The sequence below is a fragment of the Trachurus japonicus genome, chromosome 8, assembly GCF_045865225.1.
Source record: "Trachurus japonicus isolate A0001 chromosome 8, Traja_1.0".
Lineage (NCBI taxonomy): Eukaryota > Metazoa > Chordata > Actinopteri > Carangiformes > Carangidae > Trachurus > Trachurus japonicus.
Window position 1 is genome coordinate 21,742,523 of NC_140914.1, and position 18,769 is coordinate 21,761,291.

At 43.9% G+C, this 18,769-nt stretch overlaps 1 protein-coding gene across 2 annotated transcripts in view; it reads left to right on the forward strand.

The window, feature by feature from the left end:
• The first annotated feature begins 2,049 nt into the window (after positions 1–2,049).
• The window catches only part of grin2aa (glutamate receptor, ionotropic, N-methyl D-aspartate 2A, a), a 140,724-nt gene continuing 124,004 nt past the window's right edge, over positions 2,050–18,769 (forward strand). The window contains exons 1-2 of one of the 2 annotated variants that reach the window (XM_085784648.1): positions 2,050–2,237; positions 11,541–12,038. In XM_085784648.1, the coding sequence (XP_085640774.1) occupies positions 11,544–12,038 (495 nt within the window). In that variant the 5' untranslated portion in view covers positions 2,050–2,237; positions 11,541–11,543. Of the gene's footprint in view, positions 2,238–11,534; positions 12,039–18,769 lie in introns of those variants that run through there. The other variant, XM_085784647.1, reaches the window with a different exon arrangement.

An 18,769-nucleotide genomic window follows, 5' to 3' on the forward strand; every position in this document is an offset into this window, starting at 1 on the left:
TATGATGTAGCCTATTGTGGGCCTGTTGTTTGCTGTGTGTGCAAGAATCAAGTCGACCCTGTTGTCTGAATGTTTCTAATAGGCCTACTGCTTCTCCCTCAGCTTAAACACAGCCATGAAGAGAAATAAAGTGGTTTGACACGGGTGAAGCCAAGATGACGGAGTTTTCACGGAACAGTTGAACGCAACAGAGGTGTCACCTGTCTCCAGGACGGAAGCGCGTTGCCACCCGGGAAACTTCACCTGATAACTACGAGGAGCTGAAAGAAACATACAATATGTAAAGGAAGAGTAAAAACTGTCTGCCAACCGCCATAAAAAACAGAAGAAGGAGAATGCAGGAAGACTTCCACACACAACAACAACAACAAAGCACTTCCATGGGAATGCACAGGTAAACAGCTCACTACATGCAGGTGAAGGAGGGAGAGGGAGCTGAATCGCAGGTGCTCATGAGAAACTGGGGCTCATTTATCTGCATAAACACCATTTTCACTTCTCAGATGGTTTTAAGTGTTAGGCACGTTACTTTAAAAAAAGTAATTAGGCCTAGTTATAGTTAGGCCTGCTAGTTACAGTAGGTAGGCTACTTCCCCCCCAAAAGTAACTGAGTTAATAACGGAATTAAACCTTCCATTTTTCTGTCCACGTAGCGTCGCGGAGCCTGCCTGTGCGGAGGAATACTGAGTGAGTTGGTTAGTTCCTGATAAACGGCTTTTACTAAAATGTGTCAGGCTAACGCACACTTAAACGGGTGTATTATTTTGTGACGGGACTTCTTGAGTAATAATAATTAGGCTATTAATAATAACAGCGAGTAACGGCGCAAGGCACGGTGAAACGTAGGCCTAGACTAGGCTCGTTACTGAAAAAAGTAGCCAATCGCCAAAACGCCTTTATTTTAACGCCCTTATCCCCATCACTGTTGCTTTGAGATAACATTTGAAGTTGTTGTAGCCTATGTTGCAAACTTATTGCTTTCTGCTCTCACTCTCACAGCCTGTCCCTGTGTGTGTGTGTGTGTGTGTGTGTGTGTGTGTGTGTGTGTGTGTGTGTGTTTTCCCCACATTTTGAACTAATCCATGGTGGTGGGTGAAGGTGGAGCTGCTGACTTTCATTTGCCATTTCCAATTAATATTGTATTAGCTTTTGCACCACTAGTTGGTGTGTGTTATTTTGGTGGAGCCTTATCTGCTCTGTTGTGCTCCAGTTTTACGGATGGATTGACTGCATGAACATCCCAAAAGGCATGAATGGAGGCAGGCAGCTGTTGCCAGAGAGAGGCTTATTCTTGACAAAAAATGTGAATGGAGATGGTCAAATGTCCCGAAGAGGAGGGTGAAATTGTTGCCTGAATCATTTTTTTTTTGTGTGTGTGCGATTTAGCCCAACTCTGCGTGTATTAGTGTGAGCTGCTTCCATCCTGAAGGAGCTTTAGCGCAGAGCGCAGGAGAGAGAGAGAGAGAGAGAAAGAGAGTGAGGGAGAGAGAGAGAGCGACAGACCGACGGACCGACAGTCCGTCTTTCTATCCAGCTGCCCCTGCCTCTGCAGAAGCGCGCAGGCATACACATAGACAAAACGCCAAATCACACGCACGCGTGCACATTCAGCACACCAGTACACTGTCACGCACACACATACACACGTGCACGACGAGAGAGAGAGGGAGAGAGCGGGGAAGAGAGAGAGAGAGAGAGAGACGTTGGGAGCGGGTCCCATGCACGGTTTGCAGGCTGCCGGAGCCTCTGCTGTAGTAGTCAATGTGCGTGTGCGTCTATGTGTGCGTCCGGCGGCTGCTCGCCTGCCTCTTCCCTCCGCTGCGCTCCACTCCTCGCCCGGGACAGGAATAACAGGATACCGGGAGCTCTGATCGTACAGAGGCTGGTATTAAGCCCACACAATGCGCGGGGCCAGCAGATATTGCAGTGGAGAATCCGCGGTATAGGCGCACACACAATGAAGATTGGATTACAACAACAGTGATTTATTCGCCGCTGCGCGCCTGTGAAGTGCTCAAACGTGGGATTTCATTCAGCATTTTTCTTTCTTTCATTTTTTTGGGGACACGGTGGGAATAATTCATTGCCAGAGATTTCGGTGATTTTTTCCCCTCCTCCTGTGCAGTGTTTGTGAGAGTGATCACCATCAGAGGCTGCATGGTTTCTCAGAGGAGAGAGGGGACTGTTGCAATGTCATCTCAGACTACTGTTTTGGAGCTCTGTGGAAGGGAGATGCTGTAAGTACTTTGCCATGTCTGTTATTTCTCTCTGAATTTTTTTTTGGGGGGGATTGGGGTGATCGTGCGCCGTCTCAGCCAACCCCTTGCCTCCCCCTTCTCTCTCTCTCTCTCTCTAGCTCTCTCTCTCATCAGTCGTGCGGGTTTTTACCCACAGGCGTCCCTTTATCCAAAGTGCGGCACCCACACCACAGAGAGCACAGCTGTCCCTAAAACACTGTCAACTGGGATTTAAACGACACCAGACAGGCACTATGTGATGCAAACAAACAAACAAACACATAAAAACAAATTCTTCTCCCTCGGCTCTTGTACGTCAAATGTTATAATTTCCTCAGAATCGGTGCGGCTGGCGCAGTGAGCGGAGCGCATGCAGGCTGGCTCTAAGCGCATCTGTATCCAACATCTCTCAGCCGGCCAGGGCAGCCTTAACACGTGCATTCCTTGCAACACAATCGCATAAGCATTATTAAACTGGCCGCACAGGTGAAATACACAGAGCTGTGCAGATTTGGTAGTTGGGCACTTGCACAGCATCTCCAGTTATCACCTGGTATGGCTGGCCACAAACAGTGCGAATTATAGGTTTTGCCCACAAAAAAAGATGAGCCTAACGCAGAGCTAAATGAAAAATACGGGTAGTTCTGGTGATAATATCCAGAGGTTTGGGTTTACACGTTGCAGTTTTCGAGTCGCGGCAGTGGTTGGCACAACTTCTAGCTCCTCTCCATCCCATACCAGGACGGAGCAGCAGCGTCACATCAGGGAGATTCTCTGTCAACAAAGCGCCTATAAGGCTTCATGTTGCGATGCGATTTTCAGGCCAAACCCTTGTGTCCATGTAGGCTAATGCAAGAATCGTGACAGAAAGTGAACAACGGGCTCGGCTCTAAAAAAAAATAAATAAACTAGCCTGTAAGGAGCGTCTTGGCCACGAGTGGAGGAGGCAGGCCCTCGCTGCACCACTAGGGGTCGCACTTGTATTGTGTTGGCTCCATTGAACCGAATGGAGTCTGAATTTATATCCACTCTTCCCCCTCTCTCCCTTTCTCTTGTTCTCGGGACTCAGTCACGTTGATGAAGCGCAGTTCTCCTATCACAGAGAAGCTCTCTCTCTCTCTCTCTCTCTCTGCCTCTCTCTCTTTATAAAGGCGTCAGCCGCAGCCCATGGAAGGGCAATCCATATTTTTATGACAGCAAAAGGAAATAGCCTAATGTATTACAGTGTAACCCACTACCTCTACCCATGTAAATTGTGAATCCAGGCCCCTACCTGCTTGTACTTTTTTTTGTGTGTGTTTAGGACAGATAGAGTTTTTGATTTTTTATTATGTATTACTGCATCCATCCATCCAATCATACATCAGTAGCATTGTCAAAGACAGAAGCAGCGAGTATGAAAGATGAAAGAATGGAGGAGTGAAAACTGTGTGAGAGGGAGAGAGACGTGGATGAGATTGATTTTTAATAGCACCTTTATTTACATATAGATGAAGCTGACCACAGCCCCTGAAGTTATTCAGTCAGAGAACGCTTCTTCTAAAAAAAGACATGTAAAGGGTTAAAATTCAAGTTGTCTTCAAGTAGAACAGGCTGCTCCTGCAAAGCAGCACTGACGTGTTTCAGATTTATCTGCGTCGTTCATGGCTGAACAAAACCTGAAATCACCTCTGACTCTGGCCTTCAGAGATGGGAGTCCTCTCTTACTGGGTGAAGACTGAGACTCAGCAGGTTCAGGAGAAGCTCCGTCGTTTGCTGCAACAGCAAAACAGACAGACAACAAATAACCCGCCAAACCAACATCTGATGGCTCCGACTGACAACTTGTATTTTAACATTACACCATAATGGGTCATAAAGTGGCATAATCACTTTCTGTATGCTTTGGCAGCGTGAATGTATAGTTACATGTCACGCCAATGAAGCAGAGAGTAAAATTCAGAAATAGAGACGATGGTCTGATATGGGCCTCCTGCATGTTAATGAAGCAGAAAGTGACTGATGCAATTAGCACTGAAAGATCTGAAAATAAAGGAGTGATGAGACACTGTAGTACAGAGTGTCATCCTTCTGTGTGGCTCAGAGGCATAGGTGTGTATTGGGCATCAGGTGCAGGAAAAAAAAGAGAGAGAGAGCACTGTTCACCTCTATTATATAAGAGAATACATAGTGATCTCACTTCTTTCTTTGTCTGTTTCTGTCTCTCTCCCTCTTTCTCTCTCTTCCCCACACACACACACACACACACACACACACACACACACACACACACACACACACACACACACACACACACACACACACACTAGGTTTGTAGGGAGCTAAAGAGGTATGTGCAGTGGGCAGACAACATGTTGAAGCCTGAGTGGTAACAGACGATTACTTCCACTGGGCTTCTCATGGGCGCTCATGCACACGTCAGGGCACACGGAGCAGATGGCTGGGGCCTGAGAGAGAGAGAGTGAATGAGGGAATGGCTGGGAGAAAATGGATGGAGGAATCTGGTGACAAAGGAGAAGAATGTCAGAACAAGAGATGGAGAGTAGTTTCTCCATGTCAGGGGTTCCTTCAAGGGGTGAAGGTTAGTCCTTGGGTCAGCCCTCAAAAACACTGCATCCTACATTTCCCATAAAGACTCCCCATAGCATCTTTAGTTCCACTCCCCTTGCTCGGGTATTGCAGACCCCTAACTGCCAATTCACAAGGTTTTTACAAATGTGTAATCACCCCAGATTACATCACTATACAGTAGGGTTCATTTCTCAGAAAAGGGTGTAAGAGCCCCTGAAGTCATGCAACTGTTTGTGCAGACTGTGTTTTACTCTCAGTGATAATTAAACGGGTTTTACAGTGTAAAATCTGTGGAGTAGCCCTTTAATTAATGCACCCACTGTGGAGCTCCACAGTACTTGCTGTCATGCTTTAGAGCAGCATTTAGATTAGCTGTGTCACAAAACAGTGTAGGTGGTACTGGGACATTTTGTCCTGGGACAAATGTTGAGCTTCTGTAGGTGGCATGCTTTTCTTTATCTCTTCAGCCAAAGCGTCTGTTTCTGGTCGTGCTAAATATTATGTCTTACATCGACTATGTCAAACAAACCAAAGCAGCTGCTGTAAAATGCATCACTTCCTGTGCAGCAGAAGAGTTCCCTGGGAAAGAGTCTACTCTGGACCCAAGTGCTGAGAATCGTACATGTGAAAGCTTCTTTTGTGTCATATTTGTTGACTATATAGACTATAATTAAATAAGAACTATGATTCTTTGTATATGAAGGCTTAGCAAGGTCCAGAAGTAAGCAGTACATTGCATTCATACAAAAAACGTCGAAAACTGTTGGAGATAATAAGGTATGGTAGGACTCAGAACCTGAAGATGGAAGAAAAGGGGAATCATCCAGGAAGAGTGATGGCAGAGAGGGGAAATAGTTTGGGATGGATGAACTAGACAGATGAACAAAGGGAGGCAGAAAGAAGAAAGTTATTTTTGAATTAGGGTTTGTATCATTTGGCAGAGAGTTGGAAGAGAAGAATGATGGAACCACTTGATTATGCACAAGGATGGGAAAAAAGAAGAACAGAGGGAAAGAAAATGAGAAAGATGAAAAGGGGGTGGCTTCACTGAAGATGCAGTTTTATTATAAATAAAAAGATCCCAAATAAGGCCAAACGCCAGGAACAAGCAAACAAACAGTCAAATAAGTCAGACAATGCTTAGCCAGCAACGTGGCTGCTGAGGAAAGGATGAGCAGCTCACAGTGTGACCATGAGAGAAGTGAGGAAAGAAATGAGTGTTTGGACTCTGCAGAGACGCAGACCTGAGAGTGATGCTTGGAGATGGGATTACGTAAGCAAAACATGGGGCTGTAGCATCTCTTTGGCCATGGAGGGGAGGTGCTGTGTATGTGCAGCCATGTTTCAAGTTCTGCACGGCACCAAAGGCTGGCTGGGGTTTATCACTCACTGAGAAGCTGCTTTCTGGTTCCCTGTCACTGCAGCTGCCCACCAGGTGTACAGTTCTTTATCTTCTCTGCTATCACTATTAGCACTGATCCTCATTAGACACCTACATTTGTAGTTTGCACTGGGCTATGATTGTGATTATGTTCTGTTTTTTTTTTGTTGAATCTGGTCCTCAAAGAGCGGCTGCGAATTAAAATGAATGAAACATTATGCGCTCAATGCAGTGGGAAAGAACAGGCGGAGGAGAGATACTGGGATATGAAAGACGAAAGGAAGGATGGACAGATAAGTGAGTAGATGAATGGGCGATGAATGAATGCAGAGTAATGGAAGGAGCCAGTGAGAGATGGAAAATACATACAATATTAAGGAGGGAAGGTATGCACATATATATTTATTTATATATATATATATATGTACGCACACACGTGTCCTCTGGGCCGTGACATAGTAAAACACACACTTATCATCCTCAGTATCAAACTGACTTTGTAAATAAATCATACCCATAGAGTGTGCACACTATGTGAATCTAATTTTAATGCCATTTAGGAAGAAGGAATGCGATGGCAGCAGTAAATGCAATCATATTAATCATCATGTAAAGATAATGTGGCTGAATTATTGATGCATGTGAAACCTAGTTGTATGTGGACCAGAAATGCGGGCTTTGTGGCGGCAAAGCCTTATGGGAATTGTGGTAATGGTATAACAAGAGATTTCACTGCTGGAGTGAGTGAGTGAGAGTGTGTGTATGTGTGTGTGCACTGTGTTTCATATAGAAACGAGAAAAATAAGTAAACCTTTGTTTTATTTTCAGTTTCTTCTTCACTAATCACTGAGACAGTGACTGATTTTAGAATAATACATGCGCAGTTTGTGCTTTGTGTGAGGAAATATGATATGAGTTTGTGTGTGTGTGTATGTACGTGTGTGTGTGTGTTTGTTTGTGTGAATGATAGCCAGTACTATGGATATGCCTGCCAAACATCATTTACTGTTGTGGTGCCAGGAAACGGTAGCCTTTGTGTGACGACAAACTGCCCCAATCCGATTTGGCTGGGGGATACTCTCTCCTCTCCCTCTTTCCCTCACCCTCTCTCTTCTCTCTCCCCCACTTCCTTTCTTTCTTCCTCCCTCTTTAAAAAAAAAAATCTATCTCTTTTTAAAATATTACTTCTCCCCCACAGTTTCTGTGTTTTTCTCCTCCTTGGTGCATTTTCCTCCACCATCCTTCTCTCCCTGAAATCCCCCAATGATGCTGCAGAGTTGAGACAAGGAGAGGGAGAAAAAAAAACTCTTTTGTTAGTCACATTTCCACACCACCCTTTGGAACTGAGAGATAATCTCGTCAACAGTGGACTCGCCTGTTACTATAAATACCATAATACGTCAAATTGGTACCAGTTTAATACTTTTTTCCTTTTTTATAAATCGGGTTTTGCCAAGCATCATTACTGCACTACCTACCGTGTGTGTTTTAAGGCACATGCCCTGAAATTATCTAGCCTCTTTCCATCACTCGATGTATGGACAGTATACAGTATCCAAAAAAAAAAACAGGGCTTTGCTACCTATAGAAACATTTCCCTGAACCCCTGTGTGTGCAGTGTATGTGTACAGAATATATGGAGTCATTCAGGTAACAGGATGTTTGTTTAGTATTCTGAGCATTTCTTATTCAGCTCCTCTGCCTAGATTTTCTTGACTTTTTAACTCTGCTACACCCTCCAGAAACTGCTGATGAAATGCATTTTAACAGAGTTTGATGGTCTCAGTGATACTGTGATATTAATATTGAGACATAATATATAAGGGATGGCGGCAGCTCCAGCAGCAGCAGCAGCAGTGGGATATGTCTAGTAATTATGACAGTCCTTCAACCGGAGTCCTTGAGTTGAAACCCTCTTGACAAGAAGACCCCGTCCTGTTTAAGTGTTCTACGCCATGACTTTAAATGGGCACCATCACCATGGGTGCTGTTCTGTAGCTAAAAAATGTATGCAGCTAAAAGACTGGATTTCTCCTCAGGGGTCAAAATGGGAGCAGTGACGGTTGAGTGGTCAGTGAGCTAGGCTGCACTCTGGAGAGACGCTGGTTTGATTCCCTGGACCAGTTTGGAAATGTTCATTGGCGAAGATTATAAATGACAGTTGTTATACACTGTCAGGATGAAAAAGTCATGTAAACTATGTAGTACCTTTTTTATAGATGAATGGATAACTATTTTTCTTTTTAAAAAAACAAAGTATGTGGTTGTAATGGATATCCGCCCTGTGGATTTAATTGATTTCGCCAGATGCCATCATGTAAACCTGCAGCAGTTTCAGGATAAGGAAGATGTTGACTTCTTGACAGAGACAATAGGAATCCATTAGGCGTCGGTGCTCTCTCTGCGGTGAATGGACTGAGATTTGGATGATTCATCCTCAGGTCTGCTCTAACGGTATTTATGCTCAGTTGGGTAAAGGGGGGGCTGTGGGGGGCACAGTCCTCTGCTTGTTTAAAGACACAGGGAGCCCACATGCATTATTCAGCTCACAATAGAGTCTTCCACTAGAGTCTCAATTTCACTGCAAAACCACCAGGTATGACAAATCCTAGCCTAAAGAAAATAACCTAATCTACAGCTTTCTCTCTTTATTTGAGACAGACAGGGTTTGAGAAATAACAGAGAACTTAAAACATACAGTTAAAAAAAAGTCTATTAATTTAATCACACTACTTAACAAAGTATAAAGTAAAGTAGTTTTCAGATCAGGAGCCATATTAAATGTTTTTCCAGGATGTCAATTAGAAGGTGCAGGTGGCACAGGCAACAGTATGGAGGAGATTGTTTAGCGAAAGATGGATATGACATCATATTGTCCCTCTAGTAACTGCACCATGTTTTTGTTTGCTATTACATCTGGTGCTATTTTTGTGTCTGTTTCTGAGAATACATCGGTTAGCAACATGTGGGCATCCCGCTGTGTTCAGTGTTGTTTTGTCAATTACGTTAATGGCTGGGAACGGCGTGTAAATGAGACAAGTTTCTTATGATCTCATGATCTCTGCGCTTCAATCTTGCACTGCCTCCAACAGTGGCATGATGAACGACGTCTCCTGGGAATCAATCACGCGCCAACGGGCTCCACGCCGACGTGAAAACGCGCGGCCCCATCGTCGGTGAATCCATAAATCTTCAACAGTGCGCATGGACACATTATGTGACCATATGTTTCATGCCCTTCTGATTTTGCTCACGCTCTACTGTTCAACACACCTGCTCTGTGTCTTACACATGATGATAAACCTACACACACACACACACACACGCTCGCGCTCACTCACTGTTTCATGCTCCCTGAGCACTGGGTGTCGAGGCCAGTGAGTGTTATCTCTGTGGGGAGAGGGGTGGTGAGGCTTCTGCGAGATGATGATGTCACTTCACTCCAGTGTTTCCTTTGCTGCAGGATGACCACTGTCACTCTTTTACCTGTCGATCTCACTTTTACCTGCTGCCACAATCTCAAATGCACACACACACCAACGTTTCTTTCAAACGAGGAACCCCCTACAGTACCGCTTTCTCCTCTCCTCCCTCTTTTTCTCTCCCAACCTTCTGCTTCCCTGTCCGAGGCCTGCAGTGCTACTTCAAAAACGAAAGAGAACGCTATCTGGCATCCCCAGCTATTTATAGCCCTCTTGTTTATATTAGTCTGTTCTTTTCAGCCTTTATGTAATTTGTCTCTTACTTACCTCTAGGGACACAAACAGAACTCTGTGAATTTGACAGCTGTGTCACCACCCTATGCATTGGATCATTTATATAAGAATCGAGTAAATACAGGTGAAGAACCAAGAAGGGGGGAAACATCGGCATATTCTTTCATTTTAATTTTATTCCATGGTCACATCAGAGTCTCTGGATGGGTGGATTTCTGTTATCAGTTCTTATAAACAACTCCAAAATGGTTGTGCTTGCAATATGATGCCCCTTCCATTAGGAATTTAATTGAAAATGTGGTGTACCACTTTTTGAAAGTTTTTATACTTTCAGTGGAGGAGTAAGTAAAACTGTCTGAATATATAAGGGTACTGTAGGTTTAGTGCAGTAAGGATATAATGTTTGAGTCATCATTTGATTCGTGTTGGGAGGCTGTGAGTGGTGTGTCCACATTGGATATACAGTACTGTGAACAAGACCTAAAGTTTACAGCTTAGGCACTCTGTGAGGCCGTACATAATCATAGTGATGCTTTGATCTAAACATCATAATGACATAATAACATCCTCACAAGGACAACACTAATAGAAGATATAAAGATATGTTCGTACCACCATAAAGGACAGCAGGCAGATCGGTGTCTGTTTTGCAAAGGTTGTCGGTAGTAAGCAAAACTACTGGACAGAAAGCTGCTGATGGAGCCAGATGAAAAGTTAATGGATCACCAAGGACATTACAGCTCATCGGGGGATCCTGAGGGGGGGAAATGAATGTGAAATTTTATTGCAATCATCCAACAGCTGTGGAGACATTTCATTCAAAAACACAAAATGTGAACCTTATGGTGGCACTAAAGGAAAACGTCACCTGGGAAACATTAATCTGTCTAAAAATTTCCCCAATCCATCCTGCAGATATTGAGATATTTAAGTCTGAGCCCACACAACAGTCGACCCGGCAACGGACAGACTGAAAGGCTGATATTGCTAGCCTTTGAGTCATAAAGTATTTTGAGTTAGAATTTTTTAGGTAGTTTTTTTTTCTGTACTGTACTGTGAGATTAGTTTCAACTCCATAATAGGAAAATCAAATGACCCATTGTCCTGCAAATATCATTGCAAATGTAATTGAATCATCCAACTGGCAGGAAGTATAATACAATCAAAAGGATCTGAATGTTCAGCATAGTTTCACTGACTGTCACTCCAGCTTCCTCCTCATAAGACGTGCGTCAATCCATCCTGAAGGTGGAGTGTTGAGATATTGCACTTGTAAACTGTATAAATGTCTGCCCGCCTCTTCTGAATAGCATGGCTTGCTTCTGAATCATCTGCACCTAGCTGTCGTGACCATAAAGTAGATACTTGTTAGTCATCTTTTCTTTCTATCACCCCTCCGCAACTTCCTCTCAAGGCCACCTCCCTCCCCGCAAGGTTTATGTGTTTAATAACGTTACAGGAAAGTAGAATAAAGAAGAAGGATGCTACCTTAGTGTGTGGGCTTGTATTAACAATTTTTCTCCCCTGTCTTTCTGTCTCTACCATCATCTTTCCACACCTCTCCCTCCCATCTCCTTCTCTTCTTTCTATCCGTCTTCATCTGCTCTGTTTTCCCCTCATCCTGTCTCCATGCAGGGGATGAAGTGGTTTGGCAGTATGTCCCTCAGCAGCAAAAGGAGTAAGAGGAGGAGCAGAAGGAGCAGCAGCTGTAGCAGCGGTGGTAATAGTGTGCTGCTCCCCTTGGCCCTCCTGGTGGTGGTGACCCTCATTACGGACCCCGCGGCGGCCCAAAAGCAGCGAGGTGGCGGTGCCTCGGAAAAAGTGCCTGTCCTGAACATTGCCGTGATCCTGGGACGCACTCGCTACATCTCCGACCGGGACATCCGGGCGCTGTGGAGCAAGGAGGACCCCATCGACGTCAACGTGGTCACACTGCTGGTCAATGAGACCGACCCGAAAAGCATCATCACTCACATGTGCGACCTGATGTCCGGGACCAAAATCCATGGCGTGGTGTTTGGGGATGGCACCGACCAGGAGGCCATTGCCCAGATTTTGGATTTTATTTCCTCGCAGACGCTTATACCCATCCTCGGCATCCATGGAGGGTCGTCCATGATCATGGCTGATAAGGTATGTAAGAGTGTATGAAGGATCAGGGTGTGGTTGAGTGATGTTTGTTGATTGGTTGATTGCTGGTGCATGGATGGTCAAGTACAAAGACTGAATGGATGAGTGGATAAATAGATGGAGATGGGTTGCTTTCGTTTGGAGTGAATTGTCAAAAGGTCTGGGTGCAGCTGTGGTGGATGGAGAAAACGAAGCACACACTAACTTGTCAGTTTATACATATTTGGCTGCCGCCTGAAAAGTGGCAGTAATAGACTGCGAGGGGAGCCCTATAGATAGAGAAACCCAGGTCACATTGGTGGGAAGAGGTGATGTGGAGGAAGCAAAGTAAGGGTAGGAGGATGAGGTAAGTATCTGCAAAGAAGTGTCGGAAGAATGCAGGTGGAGAACAGATGGGAGGGAAGAAGAAGTGACGAGTAAAGACAGAAGGGTGAGAAGAGAGGAAGAAACACGGAACGAGTGGGTGTTTGAGCAGTCTGACTGGTGCGCTGAGCTATAATCTAGGAAGCCTCCATTCATTGTGCAGGATTCCCTCAGACAAGGAGCGAGAGTCTGGATTGGTTCTCGCATCTGAATAGGGCAAGCCCCTCGCCTGCCAGTCACTTTGAACTGTGAATAGGCCCAGATGAAGAGCACGATAGTGTGGATTCACTAGGCAGTGCTTAGCTCTTGGAATTCATCAGATTCACAATGGGGATATTCTTATCTGTGTCATTTGCCCAGAAGATCAAAGCAGGCTTACCAGACAGTGTGTTAGACAGACTAGCCTTAAAGATGCTACATATAGCATTTCTGAAGCATCAATGTATCATTGTCAAGCAGTTTATAGCACAGCACCTTGGTGAAATTACAGTGAACAAATGCAACAATGGTCAAGATGAGTTGTGATCTTTTCTTTTCAAAGTAACCACCACACACTGTAGCTTTCCTCCTACAGCCCACTGCCCCTACTGTGTGTTGGTCTTTTCCTTGCAAGATGATTTATTTTTTCTATAAACCTTTCTTTTTCCGCAAGACCTGCCAATGCAAGAAAATCTTTAGCACCAGTCGCAGTGGAAGAATAACTCCCTACTTCCTATCTCATGCCACAAAGCAATCTCACTCTTAAGTGGTGCAGCACATTTCCCACCAAATCCGACCTCGTTTCCCCACAAAAAAACTTTCAGCGTGGGGGTCAGTGGAGAACCTCCCAGCAGTTATCACGTTTGTTTACGGCAAATGTACAAATGTCTTAGTTAGTGCAGGATGATGCCGTACCAGATGGAAGAGAGGAGGGAAGGAGAGAAAAGGGTAAGTGTTGGAGGAGAGGGAACACAAAGGAGGGAGGAGGTGAGTGCTGGAAAAGAGGACATGGAGAGGGGAAGCAGAGAAATGAAGGGGTGAGGGATAATCCCTCAGTTTGACCAGAGGCGAAGGCTGAGTGGTGGGGAATTACAGAATGTCCTAACTGGCACCTGCCACACAACATCTACACACACACACACACACACACACACACACACGTTCCCCGTCAGCGAGTGTCATTGAAACAGCAGCAATTGAGCTCCTTGCAGCAGGAGTGTTTCCTCCTGGAGCGGAGAAGGGGAAAATGATCCACTTTAAAGAGCTCGACCCACCACTTTGTCTCGTCTTTGTTTTGTTGCTCACCTTTTAGTTGCTGCCTCACGTCCTGTCGGTCTGCGAGCTTCACATCTGCACACTGATGCACATGTGCAGCCGTCTCTCACTTTTCACACTCACTTTCAAACTCAGTCGCCTCCTCATGCCGTTGAAACGTTTCAAACCTCTCGGGTTTGCTAAATTTTTGCAGAGCCACTTGAACCAAATGTGTGTAGTCATTTTCAACCGTCAGTACTCTGTGCCAGAGGTTTTTATCCAAAAGGTCATCTGAAGAGGTTTAAATTCTGTAAGAGAATTTATAATAGGGATTGTATGTAACAGGACATTTGAAGTTTATGACACTTAAAAATTGCCAGAAATTGAAATTTGCATCTGCAGTGCTGGAGCGAAATTTTGAAATATGAGGAGTAAAGTATCACGGTCCCACAAATCATTTATGAGCTGTATTTATGGCAACTGGTTATCCTTATGATCTGCAGGTCAGGAGTGTTGATTGTAACTGCCAAAACCCCAAATCAAGATGATAACAAATACCACCAAATATATGAGTAGTCAATTATCAAAAATGCTGTAGACTAATTCTCTGTCGTATTTTAACATAACTAAAACTTAAGCACTAGCTGCTACATATTTAGAGTAAATTGTTATACTCATTTATTGAAGCAAAACTATTTTTCCATAAATGTCTTAAAAACAACAAACACATTTAAGAACTTATGATTAGAGACCCTACCACTTAGACACTGGATCATGGCTGTTATGGTGTTAACGTATATGATATCTGCCACTCAAAATATACTGTAAGCGACAGTTAAATCTGTTAAGTGAATGATATAGTGTGTGTTTTTCTATCCCAAACAAGGATTAGGATTCTTCCAGTGCATCATATCCTCTCCTTGTGGGGTTTACATAGGCTTTTTACCCTCCTTTTAAAGTTTATATAACTCCTCACCCTCTGTAGGTTAAGGTTTACACGGTTACCCTCTGAAGTGTAAGTAGCAGAGCCTTTCTGCCGCTTGTTCCATGCAGATTTTCGCTAATCCTCATGTGAAATATGAGGAGAAGCTCGCCTCCAATGATTACGCCTTGTAAGACCCTCAGTGTGTTTGTCTATTCACGATTACGCCTTCATACTTGTGTGTACAGAGACGTGTAAGAAATTTCCCTGCATATATGCTTTAATGCCTTTGCATGCACTGAATATACTTTTACTCTCTCTCCCTCTCTCTCTCTCTCTCTCTCTCTCTCTCTCTCTCTCTCTCTCTCTCTCTCTCTCTCTCTCTCTCTCTCTCTCTCTCTCTCTCTCTATCCATCCCTGTGTGTGTGTTTCCTTTGCCTGTCACTTGGAGCCTAAATCTCTTGGTGCTGATGACTTCCAGTCAAAGCCGTTTCCATGTGAACCTCTGGAGAATACTATCTGAGAGCTTCCCCTTTTAAAAAAAAATAAAAGATGCTATTTACGCGCATCTTTTCTCTCTCTCTCTCTCTCCTTTTCCTTTCTTTTCTGTTTTCTTTCTCTTTTTCTGTTTGTTGTCCCTCCACCCATCTCTGCATCCTTCTCGTTAGCTTTAATTTTTACTTGTTAATTAGATAAATGTTGCAGGACCTCCCAGTGTTAGCCCCTTACATACATCTCTCAGCCTTTGTTGAATAATGCATCACTTGCCTGTATTGAAAAGAATACATTATTGATTAAGGAAAGAAATGTCTTCTCTTACTGCATTCTAAGCAGTTCAGCTTGGAGGTACCACCCTGGCAGCCCCTTAAAACTGGGTGGGAAGGAAAAGGAAGAAAACATAGTTTGTATTATCTTCATTGCTTAAGTTTCTTACCTTACACTGTTATTCCTTTTATCTTTTATTTGTGAATTTGTCAATTTTGTTTTCACCTTTCTCCCTTGCATCAACTTTTCAAGGCCTGCACTCTCTCATTCCCTCACAGGCTGTAGCTGCGTGGGTGGGTGTCTGGCCTGGCTTGTTGATCAGCTTCATGTTATTCTCATGCTAAATGGTTATTGACTTTCTCAGAGGTCGCTAATGGCAACTGGATCATGTTGGTCATGGACATTGCTCACTCTGTATTTCTCAAGTCTTTGTCAGTGTCTCTAACTCGGAGCTGCCCGTTGACACGTCCAGTCGGATCTGTCTGATGCTCTCTGATGTTCCTTTTTTCTCTTGGTTTTCCCTCTGTTTTCAGAGCCCACCTCATGAATTTAATCACAGTCTGAATGCACCGGATGTGTTAACAGCAGCGATGGGAGACGCTTTTGAATAAAACAAAATGTGTTCAAAGGGTTGAAAAATATTGAGATGATCTTTAATGTTTCCCAGTGATGCAACACTGTAGGTATGATTGTATGTGTGTGTGTGGTGGGCGTTGGACCCCACAGGTTTAAATGGCTATTTGGGAATTAAGACTCAGCTTTGGCGTAAGCAATTGGTTAAGTACAGTATGTGTTTAGGTTAAGTGCACTCGTAATGGTTAGGTTGGTTGGGTTAGGGACCCAGGGAGTGCATTCCTGATGCCTTCACTCCTGCACAGCAATGTGATTGTAACTGCCACGTGGACACACAAACACAGAATTTATCCCTTGAGTGACTTAAAGCAGAAGTAAGCGGAATGTTTGTGTTAATATAAGTCTTAAATAGTTGTATCTTCCAACAGCAATCACTTATAGAGTGTTTGGTCTGAAACACGGGTCTGTCAGTCACTCTGCTCTGCTGTAAGCCGAGGAGAAAACTTTCCTTGTATCCTACAACCTTTATCCAATGAGGAGAGAGAACGGCATAAAGGGGCGGTCCTCTCTGTGTGTGCAGCCAAGGGATGCGCGTGCATGTGGTGACGTAGGGACGAGGGCGGGGACTGCTAACTCCATCGGCTGACAAGAAGTTAGCCAAAACGACCGGATCGCTTACTTCTGCTTTAAAAAAGATGAAACCTCATTTGCATGGGCTGATTAATTATTTAGCAATTCCGACAAATTAATGAATATTGTGCATGATGCTCAGTGGAGCGTGCATTTCAGATGCTTTGGTATTCAAAGCAAAGCCTAAGACTGAGATGTAGATTGGATATAAAAATAAACAACGACAAAAGGGAATCCAGGGCAGGAAAACCGTTCACTTCTTCCCTCCTTATCTTCATGATGTCTGTGTGAATCTTGAAAAAAACAATTGCTCCTGATATTTGCCAGAGCTTTACATGGTAGTGTGTTGCCACTGGTGTGTGTAAAAGTTTTAATAGTTCTGTCGGCACACCACAGTGTACACAGCTGTGTCAGTCAATTTCTGATCCGTACTTAAAAAAAAAAAAAAAAGAATTTAACAAAGCTGCTCGCTTCTCTGGCTTTGTGGGAGGATGAGCTCCCTGTTCGTACTCAGTGTGCACAACCCCAGACCTGATTCAATCCCCTTAACAAATCACGGATGTGGGCGAAAGTTCAGGTGTTTGAAACCAATCGATACGAACATCAATATCTACAAAAGATGATGACAGAGCACACAGCTGACTGTATACAGTATGTACCAAGATTTTAAACTTTGGGGAGAATTACTTGACCAGGGAAATGTTTGATATTTTAAACGTCGTTTATCCTTGAGAATGACTTCACAAGTCATCTGCTGGAAACGCACACTGTGATTGGACGGACAATTCAGATGGCTACCCCCTTCATCAGCCACTGTTACTCAGTGTTTCCATTTAACTCATTAAGCAAAGAAGCACTGACTTGCATCCAATAAACACATGTCAAGACACTCCAATCTATCTATGTGATGTATTGATCTGTAACAGTGAGATTTGTCAATAGATCCCAGGATAAGGACTTTTTTCTCTGGCTATGTGTACTGATAAAAGATAAAGACGTACTGCTCATGTCTTGAGCTTGTAAATGTGTATGTGTGTTAAATAACAGCTGTCATGGAGGTTGGTGGCTGCAAAAAGTTTGTTATATCAACTACATGTAACTACACACATCCAATGTAACTGCCAAAACTGATATAGTCAATGCAAATGTTTGTGTGTGTGTGTGGTGTTATTGTGATCAAAGGACATTATTCATCCATCCCTGTTGTTGTCTCCCCTCAGGCGGTATAATTATACACACACACACACACACACACGCACACACACAGGCACACACACGCTCACTCTGATGTTTGTTGCTGCCTGCTCGTGTCAAACAACAAATCAGAGTGGAAGGCAAGGAAGGAGCGAAAGAGACGGAGAGTGTGTGGGTAGAAATAACATTTTATTATATCATTTATGAGTTTGTCCAATTAGTGTGAGGAGACGTTTGGTTTTGTTTGGCTTAAATCACACTGTCATTTAACTAGAGCATCTTCAGCCTGCTGAAACACAGGCCTCGCCACACTGGGACACACCTCTCTGCAGAAAATATTCAAGTGTGTGTGTGTAATAAATGAGGTGCGGATGTGCCTTTGTACCGTTTTTTTTTTGCACTTTATCAATACTGTACCTTGCCTACAAAGGCAATTTGTGCATCTATAGCTGTGTATGTGCTTGTGTGCTGGTGTGTGTGGGTCCAGACTGCGATAATGACATCACTGGGGTGCTGTCACATATCCTATTAACTCAGTAAGACTGTCCTCAGTGAAATTCCCATGGTAACACTTTACTTGTTAGCTCTCCCTATTTTGTATACTTTGTATGGTGTTTGTGTGTGCGTGTGTATATGACGGTGCCTGTGTGTGACTGTGAATATGAAAACACTTATGCGTGTGTGTGTGTGTGCTGTATCTCTGAAAGTATGTATTATTCCGATAGCTAGATGCAGCTGTCGTGCAGATGAGAAATTGCCTCTCACTTCTCAAAGGGAATCGATTTGAATGAATATGAGGGACTAGAGGAAACAGACCTGTTAGTTCTTTCTATGACTATATTTCCCTCTTCTTTCTCTCTCCTTTATCTCCCTCTTCTCGCTTATACTTTCCCAAATGGCATCCGTTCCAAACTGCACAAAGTTTGTATTTGTATAGCGCAGAGCCTCTCACTCCGTCTCACTCTACCCTTATTCCTCCCCTCCTCTTCGATAGGCTCTCCTTTCTCTCCCTCTCTCCTCCCACCTCTGTGTCCCCCACCCATTTTTGCCCTCC